This window comes from Psammomys obesus, unplaced genomic scaffold (genome assembly GCF_907164565.1).
Source record: "Psammomys obesus unplaced genomic scaffold, mPsaObe1.curated_primary_1811, whole genome shotgun sequence".
In the NCBI taxonomy this organism is placed as follows: domain Eukaryota; kingdom Metazoa; phylum Chordata; class Mammalia; order Rodentia; family Muridae; genus Psammomys; species Psammomys obesus.
The window spans coordinates 16,879,774-16,893,422 of record NW_026596149.1 but is presented as its reverse complement, the minus strand read 5'-3'; the positions used below and the strand labels follow the sequence as shown (position 1 = coordinate 16,893,422).

Here is a 13,649-nt window from a genome sequence, read left to right as displayed (position 1 = left end):
GCTTGGCCTCTGCCCAGGCGGGCAGCACCTCCAGGGCTCTGGGCTCAGGGCGGGACCAGGTCGCCCACCCCAGCCTCGCAGCCGCCGCCCTCAGGCGCCCGGAGCTCACGGGTGACGCGACTCCCGCGCTTCCTGCTCGGCGGCGGAGCCTCCTCCGCGCCGTGACGTGCCAGGGCTGTGACCAAATATGTCCCTTTCCCCTCCCTCGCCGGCCCCATCGCCCGCAGGCCACCCCGAGCCGAGCCTCGGGGCTGCCGCTCGGACGTCCGCCTGCTGGGGTGTGGCGGGACGGCCCCCCGCGCAGCGTCCCCGGCGCGATGCCCTTCAGGAAAGGTAGGGCGTCCCGGGTTCTCCCCGCGGGCGGAGACCCCCGTCCCCTCGGGGCTTCAGCGCTGCCTCCTCCCGCCCGCTCCGTTACGCCCCTCTCGCTCTGCCCCTCCAGCCCCGTGCACCGTCCCCGGCAGCCTCAGCCGTGTCCGCGGCTACACCACGTGGATGCGGGAACCCCAGCTGTGCCGGGAGGCGGAGAGCGCAGCGCCAGCCGCGGTACTCCTGTCGCCACCCAGCCCTGGGATGCAGACGGAACCCGGAGCCCTAAGGGCTCTTTCTGGGGAAACTTGGGCCGCTCTCGCTGCCGGACCTCGGCAGCCTGGAGCCGTTAGGAGGGCGACCGCAGAAGAGGCGGAGGCCGCGTCGCCTGCGAGGCAGATCCCAGGCTGGCGCTGCCTCCGCATTGCCACCCCGGGGAAGTCATTTTTTTACCCCGCGGTTTCAGTTTCCTCCTCGGCAAAATGGGCACAGGAAGAGAGCCGGTTGGGGGAGGACCGGCAGACCGTATAAAGAAGCAAAGTGGTGCCCCTCTGAGGCTGGCCGGGCAGCCACACGCAGTGCCCGTCGTCGAGGCTTTGCAGCCTCCGCTCACTGCCACTGCAGTCTCTGAGCTCATTCACCTTGGCATTCGGCCCTGCCGGCCGGTAGATTCCCATTCCCATGGCTCCCTGCGGGGGTCGCCAGAGTATTTGGTCCCATTTTATAGGCAGGGTTATGGAGGCCCCATGACTCTTGAAGCCACCACTGCTTGGAGCTGGGCTGGACTCTGAGCTGTGATACTCTGGTCAAAGCCTTGGAATGGAAGTGGGAACGGCAGACCTGTAGAGTGACAGGGGGACTCTCACGCCGGGACCAACTGACCTCTGCTGTGTGTGTGTGTGTGTGTGTGTGTGTGTGTGTGTGTGTGTGTGTGTTGAGAGGAATATCATGGAAGTCCCTAGCTCAGCAGGTAGCAGGTGCCTGTAATCTCAGTGCTTGGGTGGGTGGGGGAGGGATGAAGTCAGGAAAGTGAGAAGTTTAAGGCCTTCCTAAACTATAATGTAAGTGGGAGGTCCCCCCCCCCCCCCGCCCCGGGCTACAAGAGACCTTGTCTCAAGACAAGCAAGAACTGCCCAAGGCTCTCCCACTGGACCTTGGGACTCGTGGGTAGACAGAAAGGAAAGCCTGGCTCTCCAGGTTCGGGGACTCTGGAGTCTGGCTCTCCCAGCTCCTCCACCCACCTCTCTTGCCAAGCTTCGCTTCTTTCATAATTCAGGTAAATGGAGAGGTTATTGCTGTGGTTGCTGGGAGGCTATAGTGGCCTTTGTCCCTCGTAAGCACAGAGTGTTAAGGTACCAGTTTCTAGCTCCAGGCTGTGAAGAGGGCTGTGCTGCTGGAGATGTAGAAAGGCATCAAAGAGCAGGGCTGATAACTTCTCTCATCTGGTGATGGTTAAGCCCACAGCCTCGGGGTCCTGCTGTCCCATGCATAACGTGGCAACTTTGTCCCTGGAAAGTCTTTCTTGAAGGTGTCATAGTCCTCATCTCACCCCTCTCTCTGTCTTTCTCTGTCTCCCCTTCCCCCCACATACTCACTTTTGACCTTGTGGTCTCTGGTGGGCAAACTGAAAGCAGGCAAAGATGTCTGTTAGCCATCCCAGGGCTTAGGGAATGGCTTTACTAATTAAGATCTGAAATAATTAGGCTGTTCAAGTAGGGTTTTTTAAGGGAGTGGCTTGGGTTGAGACAGGGTCTCCCTATATAGTCCTGGCTGACCAGAAACTCAATATGTAGACTAGACTCACAGAGATCTACCTGCTTCTGCCTCCCAAGCACTGGAGTTAAAGGTAAGTGCCACCACAGCCAGCCATTTTTGAACAAGGTTTTTGCTCTGTTGCTTGCTGTGGTGGCACATGCTCTTGGTGCTAGCATTTGGGAGGTGGGTATGGAATGCTCGGGGATTCAGAATAAGAGAGGATAAAGACAGGATAGCATGTAGTTCGGGCTGGCTTCACACCGGATGCACCTCAGAAGCTGGCCATGAACTCCTAATCCCCCTACCTCGCAGTCAACCCCAGCTAGCAAGAGTTACCTTAGTGCATTATTAGATTGTAAAGATTATATTTGACAGCTGCCAACCAAGTTAGGCTCTACTTTTGTTTCTTGTTTTAATCTGAAGAAACATTGCCGAGCTGTGAGGAAAGTATCGTTTTCCCATGCCATGGTTACTTTCTGAAGGTCCCAGTTTGTGAGAAACTACTTGGAGGCCGTACTGTCTGGATCTTGGGATGCTTTGATTTGAGCCAAGGCATAGACTCTGGCGGGCTTTGAATCTGAGGCAGAACTTTCTTGCTTGTTAAGTTGCAAACTTAAATTTATTTATTTGTTTGTTTGTTTGTTTATTTATTTATTTATTTGTGTGTGTGTATGTGTGAGAAAATGTACGTACACACACACATACACACACACCATGGCAAGCCTGTAGAAATCATTTCAGAAAGCAGGTCTTTCCTTCCACCATACCAGGCCTGGGGATTGTACTCAGGTCATCAAGTTTAGCTGCAAGCGTCTTTACCCACTGAGCCATCTCGCTGATGCTGGGTTGTAAACTCTTATCAGTAAAGTAACACAGCAAGTAGGAATTTCTGGGAGCTGGGGTGTGATTTATGCTGGTGTCCTGATTAGCCATGCTCTGAACCTGCCTGCAGGGGACATGGTCAGTTATGAAAGGGATCACAAGCCCATTTTAACCCAGGGCAGAGGTAGGAGAAGCATTTGTGTATACATAGTCTCTGTATTTTTGAATTTTGAGCCATTTGAACATATTAACTATTCAGGGTACAATTTTAAAAAATTATGACAAGCCAGGCAGTCGTGGTGCATGCCTTTAATTCCAGCACTTGGGAGGCAGAAAGAGGTGTATTTCTATAAGTTCGAGGCCAGGCTGGTTTACAGAGTGAGTTCCGCGACAGCCAGGGCTACACAGAGAAACCCCATCTCCAAAAACATAACAAACAAACACACAAACATGTCTTTGCTGTTTTTCCACCCCAAACCGAGTGCAATTAGGTGGAGGAGGCTTCTTCGGTGGACTAGATGGAGGAGGCCTCTTAGTGAGCCAGAGGTCAGAAGGGGATAGTTGCTAAGCCCATCTTTGCTATATTTCTGTGCCCTTAATATTTAGTTACTTATTACTATGTGTGTGTGATGTGTGTGCACGAGCATGAGTGCATACACAGGCCAGAGGACAACTTTTGGAGTCGGCTTTCCTTCTCCTGTGGGTTCCAGGTATTTAGCTCAAGTGGCAGGCCTCTTTACCTGCTGAGCCATATTCCCCCCCCCCCCCGTTTTTTATGTCTTGACAATCAATCATAAGACCTAGGAGCAGCAGGGTCAGGGGCCTGGAGGAAACATGTATCAGGCAAGCTGAGAAGTTCCGTAAAGATTGGGTAGGATTTAGGAAAACCCCAGTGGTTAGTGAGAATGCTATGTATCCGCCTCAAGCCCAAGATGCTGAAGGACAGAGGGGCTGTCTGACTGGAGTCCTGACCTCTTGTCGAGGATGCAGGCAGGTGCTGGGCTGCAAAAAGGAAGCTGATCAACCCTATTTCTATTTCTGTTCCCATGACATTAGCAGCTGTGGAAATAGGAGCCTGACGGCACTGTCCACACATGTCACACTGCCTGGCTACAGTGCAGGGTAGATTTGACTTGTGGTGGACCATGGATTTGTTGGAACCACAGATATCAACCATAGGTCCTGGTTTTATGCCTCACCTGCAAAAAGCTCTCAGTAACATCTCCTGAATTTTATTAGGTCAAAGTTGAGCGATTGCGTGCCAAGGCATCCATTCATCTTTGAAACTGTGTGCCAACAGTTTACACATACTAGGTAAACAGATAGACACAGGGTTCCCTCCCTGGAGATCACCTCCTATGCTTTCCAGCAAGTGCCAAGAGGGGAAGGTCAGAAGTTGGCACAGGGCTGTGAATCTGTGGCAGAGTTCATGCAGATCACACACAAGGCCCCTGTAGATGTATTGTGGTGGTCCACACCTGTAGTCCCCACAGTAGGGAGGTGGCAGCATGGTCTAGGATCATCCTTGCCTACATAGCAAGTTCAAGGCCAGCCTGAGCTACCTGAGACCCCCAAGGAAGAGGAGGAAGTAGAGCAGAACTCTCGACCCAAATCGAAGTATGTGTTGAGACATGTCCATAATCCCAATACTCAGGACACTGAGGCTGGCAAATCTTTATGAACGCTGCCTGGGTTATATAGCAAGACCCTCTCTCATAAAATCAAAACCATGTGCACAATACCGTCCCAGCCTTGATTATATGAGACCCGGTCTCTAAACAAACAAACAAACAAACAGATAAACAAAAAAGCAACACTACTCTCTTTAATACTAACTTTAATGTTTAAAAAAGAAATCAAATGAACAAAATAAATAGTTGGAGCAGAGAGCAAGTTGTTTTTTTTTTTTTTTTTTTTTTTTTAAAGGATAAAAGCTCCCTACCCCATACCCTCTAAAGAAACTGGACTCTGGATGGAGAGCGATGTGGTCTAGCTAGCTGTGATGAAGACACGGTTTCTCGAGGGGTTTGGTGTTGTGGGGGTAGTAAGGGACTTATAGCTGGGCATCCCACCTTTCTAATGCAGACCCCAGTGGAATGGCCTTCTGTAATATGGGTGGAGTGAGTGGTGAAGGGCCATACCGCTTCATACTCTCTGAAGCTCAGGCAAGAAATGACAGTCAGGAGAAGCAGGATGCCAGACCTGACTGGTCTCCAGGGTGACTGCGGCTGTGGTGGGGGAAGATTTTTCAGGCCCAGAGCTGACGAAAGCAGGACTGAAGAAACTGGTTTTTGAGGTTGGCTTGAATAAGGAGAAGTTAGGAAACATGAGATTTGAGAGAACAAAAAGGGGGACAGGAAACATGTCAGCTAGACACAGGGAAGGAGGTTGAGGTGGCACTTTTTTTTTTTTTTGAGGTGGCACTTCTGCAGTAACTTGACACCCTAATGACTGCATCTTTCAGAATGGGGAAGGTGGTTATATAGCTCAGGAGGAGAGTGCTTGTCTCACATGCAAAAGGTTCTGGGGTTCCAATCCTCAGCATCACAGAGAAGGAGAAATGGGGGAGGGGAGAAAAGTATCTGAGCCTCATAGATGACAGGGTTTGGCTTAGTCTAGAGCCTGGGCTCTTGACTAAATTACTGAAGATCCTTTCAGGCCTAATTGCCTCCAAACAGTGGGATTTCAAGTGTTCTCGAATGGCTTCATCATCAGAAGGGACAACAAATAGCAGGTGAAAGTTCCAGGAGTAATGCTGGGCTGGGGAAGTAGCACACTGTTACAATGTTCAACTAGTATGCCAGGGGCTGGGGCTAGACCCCCAGTGCCACAGAAACAGGACAGAGACACTGGGCACAGCAGCTCACACCTGTGTCTCCACCACACAAGAGATATCAGCTGGCTGGAGGATTGTTGAAGAGCTTGAGGCCAGTGAGTGTCAATTAGTAAGGTTCAAGCCAGCCTAAGCTACAGCATAAGAGACTCTCCCCAAACAAAATAAAACAAATAAAAACAACCTCCCTTATTTTAAAACAAACCCCACCAAATAACACAATTAAAAAATGGGGTACGGAGCTGAAGAGAGAATTCTCAACAGAAGACTAATGTCTGAGAGGCACTTAAATAAATGTTCAACATCCTTAGTCATCAGGGAAATGCAAATCAAAATGACTCTGGGATTCCATTTTATATCCATCAGAATGGCTAAGATGGAAAGCTCAATTGACAGCACATGCTGGCAAGGATGTGAAGAAAGGGGAACCCTCCTCCATTGCTGGCCAGAGTGCAAACTTACACAGCCACTGTAGAACTCAATCTGGAGGTTTCTTAGAAAATTGGAAATAGATATACCTCAGGACCAAGCTGGACGTATACTCAAAAGATGCTATACCATGTCACAAGAATACTTACTCAGCTATGTTCATAGAAACTTTATCCATAACAACCATAAAGTGGAAACAACCTAGATGTCTCTCAACTGAAGAATGGATAAAGAAAATGTGGTACATTTACACAATGGAATACTACTCAGCTATTAAAAATGAAGACATCATGATATTTTCAGGCAAATTAGTGGAACTAGAAAAAAAATCATCCTGAGTGAGGTAACCCAGACCCAGAAAGACACACATGGTATGTACTCACTTAAAAGTGAACATTAGCCATAAAATACAGGATAATCATGCTACAATCCATGGATCCAAAGAAGCCAAGGAAGGTCCAAGGGAACAATGCTTGAATCTCACTCAAAGAGGAAATAAAATGGACATCTGAAGTAGATAAAGGGAAGGAACTGGGTAGGAGAAGGGGAGAGGGTAAGAGGGGTGGAGATCAGGTGTGGGGAGAGGGGGGTGATTGGGAGAGAGAAGAGAAATAGGTGTGGGGCATCTCTGGGACACAGAAGGCTCCCGGGAGTCTAAGGCGATGACCCTAACTGAGAGTCCTGGCAGCGGGGTGTTCAGGAGCCTGAAGTCTCCTCTTCCTGTAGCCAGGTGGGGCTTCCAGTGGAGGGTGGGCCACATCAACCCGCGCATAAAACCTTTGACCTAAAATTTGTCTTTTCTTCAAGAAGTTTAGGGATTAAGATAGAGGAGAGATTGAGGGAATGGCAAAAAAACAAACAAGCAAACAACAAACAACAAGCAAACAAACACCAGGGCCAAGGAGATGGCTCAGTGAGTAGGGGTCCTTGCCGTACAAGCCTGGGGGCCTGAGTTTGATCTCCAGAAGCCATGTACATAGGTGGAAAGAGAAAAATGACTTCAGAATGTTGTCCTCTATTCTCCATACTCATACCACACATACACATTACACACAGAACACACACATACACGCAGAAAGATACACACGCAGAGGTACACATACACACTAATTAATTAGAGTTGAGTTAAGGGCTGGAGAGATGGCTGGGTCATTTAAGAACATTAATTCCTCTTGCAATGGACTTAGGTTCAGCTCCTACCATCCACAGTGTAACTCGAGTTCTGGGTGGATCTGACACCCTCCCCTGGCCTCTGTGTGCTCCTGCACATAAACTCACACAGGCAAGCACACTAAGTAAATTCTCAGACAAATTAGAACTTCACAAGACATGTTGATGCATGTAGGGAGACAAAGGAAGGGAAGTCTCTGTGAGTTGGAAACCAGCCTGGTCTACATAGTGAGTTCCTGGACAACCAGAGCTCCAGGGCTCCAGAAAGACCTTGTCTCAAAAAAGAAGAGGAGAAGGAGGAAGAGGAACCAACAACAACAACAACAAAAAGAACTGTGACCATCCCCTAAACAAAATCAAAGGCTGGACCTGTGTGTCACATCTGTAGCCCAATAGTCAAGAGGCAGAGCTAGGCCGTAGGAGGTCGAGGAGCTCAGCTGCATATCCTGTTGTACCCTGGGCCATTAACACACTGTTTCACAAAGTTCAAAACCAAAACCAACTAACCAACCAAACAAAAAGAAGCAAAGAAGTAGATTTTTAAAACCACAAATATAATCAAGTCCAAATCTTCCCCAAATCAAATATAGAGCAAATAAATACAGAGCAAACAAAACCAAGGAGGAAACAAACACACAAAAACTCTAACCTCTCCCAGCTTCTTTCCAAGTGCTGGGATCTAACTGAAGGCTTTGTGTGAGTCCGTGATCCTCCTGTCCACTTGCAGAAATGCCTGGTATTAATTAGTATGACTATTTAAGAGATAAATGCAGGGCTGGAGAGATGGCTCAGAGGTTAAGAGCACTGGCTGCCCTTCCAAAGGTCCTGAGTTCAATTCCCAGCAACCACATGGTGGCTCACAACCATCTATAATGAGATCTGGTGCCCTCTGCTGGTATGCAGACAGAACACTGTATATGTAATCAAGAAATAAAATAAATCTTAAAAAAAAGATAAATGCAAAGGGGCTGAGAAAGGTTAAGTACCTTGCTAAAAGTCTCACAGCCAATTATTTGAGGAATAGAGCTGGGGAAGAGACCTCTGCATTCTGCCTTTCCAAGTGTGGTCTGGTCTGGTCTGGGGTGAGGGGCTGGGGGGGGGGGGGGGGGGGTGGGGGTGGGGGTGGGGGTGGGGGTGGGGGTGTGGTGTGGTGTGGTGTGATGTGCTATCTATGTCAGGGGATGCACCAAGCCTCCAGGAACAGTCACGTTCTTTATATCGAGAGAAGTAGAGAAAGAGCATCACAAGGCAGAGCCCTGTGCATCTGTTAGAGATGTGTGTCTGTCTGTGAAAAGAGCTGGGGGCTGTGCATCCTGATACAGGACCCCTTCTTCTGTCTTCCCAATCTGGTTCAAAGAGCATATCCAGAGACCGTTTAAGGAGGGAGTTGTAATACCCACTGATTCTCCTAATCCTGGCTCCAGTGAAGTGGCAGGTGCTGCCCTCCACTTCAGGCTCCTCCCAGGGTACATTCAGAGAACATTCAGAGAACTTTCAGAGAACTTTCATTCAGAAAGCTCTTTGGTGCCTAAGAGCTTTCTGGGCATGAATTGAGAGCCCTAAGTGTGTGTGTGTGTGTGTGTGTGTGTGTGTGTGTGTGTGTGTGTGTACTTGTGTGCAGATGTTTGCGTGGAGGCCATAGAACCTGCTCAGTGGCCTTCCTCAGGCTCTGACCATCTTGATTTTTGAGATGGTCTCACTAGCCTAGAACTCTCCGAGTATGCTAGTCTTGTTGGCCAGTAAGCCTGTCTCTGCTTCCCCAGGGCTATGATCATATTACGCAGCAGCAGCAGCAGCTTTTTGTTGATTTTTTAACTTTTATTAATTACACTTTATTCACTTTCTACCCCCCATAAACCCCTCCCTCCTCCCCTCCGAACCCCACCTTCCCTCCCCCTTCTTCACGCATGCCCTTCCCCAAGTCCACTGATAGGGGAGGTCCCCCTCTCCTTCCTTCTGATCTTAGTCTATCAGTTCTCATCAAAAGTGGCTGCATTGTCATCTTCTGTGGCCTGGTAAGGCTGCTCTCCCCTCAGGGGGAGGTGATCAACGAGCAGCCAATCAGATTATGTCAGAGGCAGTCCCTCTTCCCATACTATGGAAGCCACTTGGACACTGAACTGCCATGGGCTACATCTGTGCAGGGGTTCTAGGTTATCTCATGCATGGTCCTTGGTTGGAGTATGAGTCTCTGGGAAGACCCCTGTGTTCAAATTTTCCGGTTCTGTTGCTCTTCTTGTGGAGTTCCTGTCCTCTCCAGCTCTTACTATTTCCCACTTCTTTCATAAGATTCTATGCACTCTGCCCAACAGTTGGCCATAAGTCTCAGCATCTGCTTTGATAGTCTGCAGGGCAGAGCCTTTCAGAGGCCCTCTGTGGGAGGCTCTTAACTTGTGTCCTGTTTTCTTCTTCTTCTGATGTCCATCCTCTTTGCCTTTCAGGATGGGGATTGAGCATTTTAGTCAGGGTCCTCCCTCTTGATTAGTTTCTTTAGATGCATAGATTTTATTATGTTTATCCTATATTATATGTATATATGAGTGAATATATACTGTGTGTGTCTTTCTGCATTTGGGGCAGCTCACTCAAGATGATCCTTTCCAGTTCCCACCATTTACCTGCAAATTTCATGATTTCCTTATTTTTCATTGCTGAGTAATATTCCATTGTGTAGGTGTACCACAATTTCTGTATCCATTCTTCAGGTGAGGGGCATCTGGGTTGTTTCCAGCTTCTGGCTATTACAAATAAAGCTGCTACAAACATGGTTGAGCAAATGTCCTTTTTGTGTACTTGAGCCTCTTTTGGGTATATGCCTAGGAGTGGTATGGCTGGATCTTGAGGAAGCGCTATTCCTAGTTGTCTGAGAAAGCACCCAATTGATTTCCAGAGTGGTTGTACAAGTTTACATTCCCACCAGCAGTGGAGGAGGGTTCCCCTTTCTCTACAACCTCTCCAGCATGTGTTGTCACTTGAGGTTTTGATCTTGGCCATTCTGATGGGTGTAAGGTGAAATCTCAGGGCCGTTTTGATTTGAATTTCCCTGATGGCTAATGAGGTTGAACATTTCTTTAAGTGTTTCTCTGCCATTTGATATTCCTCTATTGAGAATTCTCTGTTTAGCTCTGTTCCCCATTTTTTAATTGGATTACTTGGTTTGTTGCTTTTCAGCTTCTTTAGTTCTTTATATATACTGGATATTAGCCCTCTGTCAGATAAAGGGTTGGTGAAGATTCTTTCCCAATCTGTAGGCTTTCATTTTGTTTTGATGACGGTATCCCTTGCTTTACAGAAGCTTTTCAGTTTCATGAGGTCCCATTTATTGATTGTTGCTCTCAGAGCCTGTGCTGTTGGTGTTCTGTTCAGGAAGTTGTCTCCTGTGCCAATGAGTTCTAGGGTCTTCCCCACTTTTTCTTCTAAACAATATAATGTGTCTGGTTTTATGTTGAGGTGTTTGATCCACTTGGACTTTAGTTTTGTGCAGGGTGATAAGTATGGATCTATTTGCATTTTTCTACATGTAGACATCCAGTTGGACCAGCACCATTTGTTGTAGATGCTGTCTTTTTTCCATTGGATGGTTTTGGCATCTTTGTCAAAGATCAAGTGTTCATAAGTGTGTGGGTTTGTTTCTGGATCTTCTGTTCAGTTCCATTGATCCACCATTCTGTTTCTATTTCAGTACCATGCGGTTTTTATTACTGTTGCTCTATAGTACAACTTAAGTTCAGGGATGGAGATGCCTCCAGAAGATCTTTTATTGTAGAGGATTGTTTTAGCAATTCTGGGTTTCTTGTTATTCCATATGAAGTTGAGAATTTTTCTTTCAAGGTCTGTAAAGAATTGTGTTGGTAATTTGATGAGAATTGTATTAAATCTGTAGATTGCTTTTGGTAAGATGGCCATTTTTACTATGTTAATCCTGCCAAGCCATGAGCATGAGATTGTTGATTTTTTTAATGTTTTTTTTTTTTTTTTTTTTTTATCAAACATAGGTCCTCATGCTTGAAACCATTCCTCTAGCACCTCTCTAACCAATTTCAGAGACTTTCTGACACCAGCTTTGACATGCTTCCCCCAGAGAAGGGGAGCAAGAAATGACATAATTGGTGGAAGGACCTGACATGATACTGTCATCTACAAAGTCCACACTTAAGAGCCACACAATCAAGGTATGAAAACAAAGAAATCTCACAGTGCTTTACACAGAACCACAGTTTATGGTTCTGTGTTCAGCCACATTCATATATTCCTGGCTGTATGTGGGCTGTGGGCCACAGGTTGGATACACCTAGATCTTGGAACTCCCTCGGGTAGTTTTTCTTTTTGGAGAGAGTTAAAATACCAACTATTCATAAGCCCCGCAGAATTGTGGGCCTCTAAAATTTCTAAGCTGCTGTGATTTGAGTCTTCCCGTCACTGTCACAAGCCACTGGGACTATCCTTGGGCAGTGTCCTTTCCTCCTCTGCATCCCAGCACTTCCCACAGACACTCACGGCCTCTCCACTGCCTCAATATCTGCTGCAGACATCCCTCACTGTATCTTCCTGGCCTTATCAGCATTTATAGGGGATGGTGAGATGGTTCAGTGGGTAATACTACTTGCCACCAAACCTGACAACTTGATGTTGATCCACATGAAGAGAACTGGCTCCTGCAATGTGTCCTCCGACTTGCACATATGTATCACGGAACTGGGGATGTAGTTCAGTTTGTATGGTGCTCATCTAGCATGTACAAAAGCCTCGGTTCAATCCCCAGACCACATAAACCAGTGCCTCAAATACCAGTACTCAGGAAGTGGAAGCAGGAGAATCAGAAGTTCCATGTTTTGTTTTGTTTTGGGGTGGAGAGCGGTTTTTAAGACAGGGTTTCTCTGTGTAGCCCCAGCTGTGCTGGAGCTCGTTCTGTAGACCAGACCAGCCTAGAACTCACAGATATCTGCCTACCTCTGTCTTTCGAGTGCTGGGATTAAACACCTGCACCACCACTAGCCAGCCAGTAGTTCAATGTTATCCTTGACTCCATAGCAAGTTGAAGACCAGCCTGGAATATAGGAGACACTGCCAAAATAACAAGAACAGCAGCAGCAGGAAGAGGAATCACAAATAATCACAGATGTCATACCAGAAGAGCAGTAGGCAGGTGAATACTCTTCTCTTGTCCAGCATGCTGCAAGAGCTATGTGGTCTGAGGAACTTCTGCCATCCCAGCCCTCTGACAGAAGGGCTCCTGAGTGACCACACGTGGGAGCCTCTTACTCCATGGGCCAATGGTCATATTCATAGACCAGCCAGTCTGTAAATATGCCTCAGTCATCATGCTCCTGTGAGATGGTTCAGGGAGTGTCTTAGGATGAAGAGGCAGTGGGGTGACCAGGGAGCTAGGAAACAAGATCGGACGGGTCACTGCATCAGGCACTGTGAACTCAAGCAAGCTGCTAAGGTCACTGGAATCCACTACCTGTCTGTCAAAGAAGGGGGTGAGCTAATGTTCCCTCGGCTCTGATTCTGAGGGTAGTGTCTTCCAGCTGCTTGGGTGCTTGGCACATGCATACACCAAGTATTTGGTCTTTACGGCTGAATTGAATGTAAGAAGAGAAGGGAGGGACTTGGTGGGAAACGTAGCTCAGTTGTTTAGCATGTCTAGCACGCACAAAGCCCTGAGCTTGCTCCACAGTACCAAGCGTGCTGGTGCACATCTGTAAACCCCAACACTTGGAAACCAAAAGCATGAGGATCAGGAGTTCAAGGTTATCCTTGGCTATAGGAGAGTTCACAGTCTGGCTGAGCTACTTGAGGTGGGTGGGGGATGGAGAGAGATTCTGTTTGCACTTTTGTCCTCCAAAGACTGTGCTGGGTATCTCTCAGCGTCTGTGAACTCATATGTCTCAGGCAAGTGACATATGAAAAGCCTGGACTCTGGTCTTTGTATTCCTTCGGCTTTGACTTGAGCACTGAAATTTGTATTGTGAATATACTTTTTCCCTTCACCGAGCCTGCCTGCAACTCTGTCTCTCAGGACAGGCTGTCCAAAGTACAGGTCTGTTACTGCTTCAGGTGGCTTCAGGACAAAGCACCGTTTGATAAGCTTCGAACAGTCTAAAGTCTTTACAAGTCCCTTCTGCAGTCTAGGGAGAGAATGACTATGCATTTTTATTGTTGCCTAAGGAAAAAGTTAGGGGCCTTTGTATTTTCTGTATATGTCCAATGGCAGGCAACTTGAAATCTACAAAAAATGAGAAAAAAGATAAAACTGCTCCCCATTTCATGTCCTGCAAAGAGATTGATTGCTTAAGGTTTCCTGTGAGAATGCAGCTCAGTTGTTAGA

General features: G+C 47.6%; 1 protein-coding gene across 1 annotated transcript in view; it reads left to right on the top strand.

Annotated features, from left to right (window-relative positions):
- Positions 1–238: 238 nt before the first annotated feature.
- The window catches only part of Pfkfb3 (6-phosphofructo-2-kinase/fructose-2,6-biphosphatase 3), an 85,367-nt gene continuing 71,956 nt past the window's right edge, over positions 239–13,649 (top strand). The window contains exon 1 of the mRNA XM_055593795.1: positions 239–333. Coding sequence (XP_055449770.1) covers positions 318–333 — 16 coding nt within the window. The 5' untranslated portion in view covers positions 239–317. The remainder of the gene's footprint in view (positions 334–13,649) is intronic.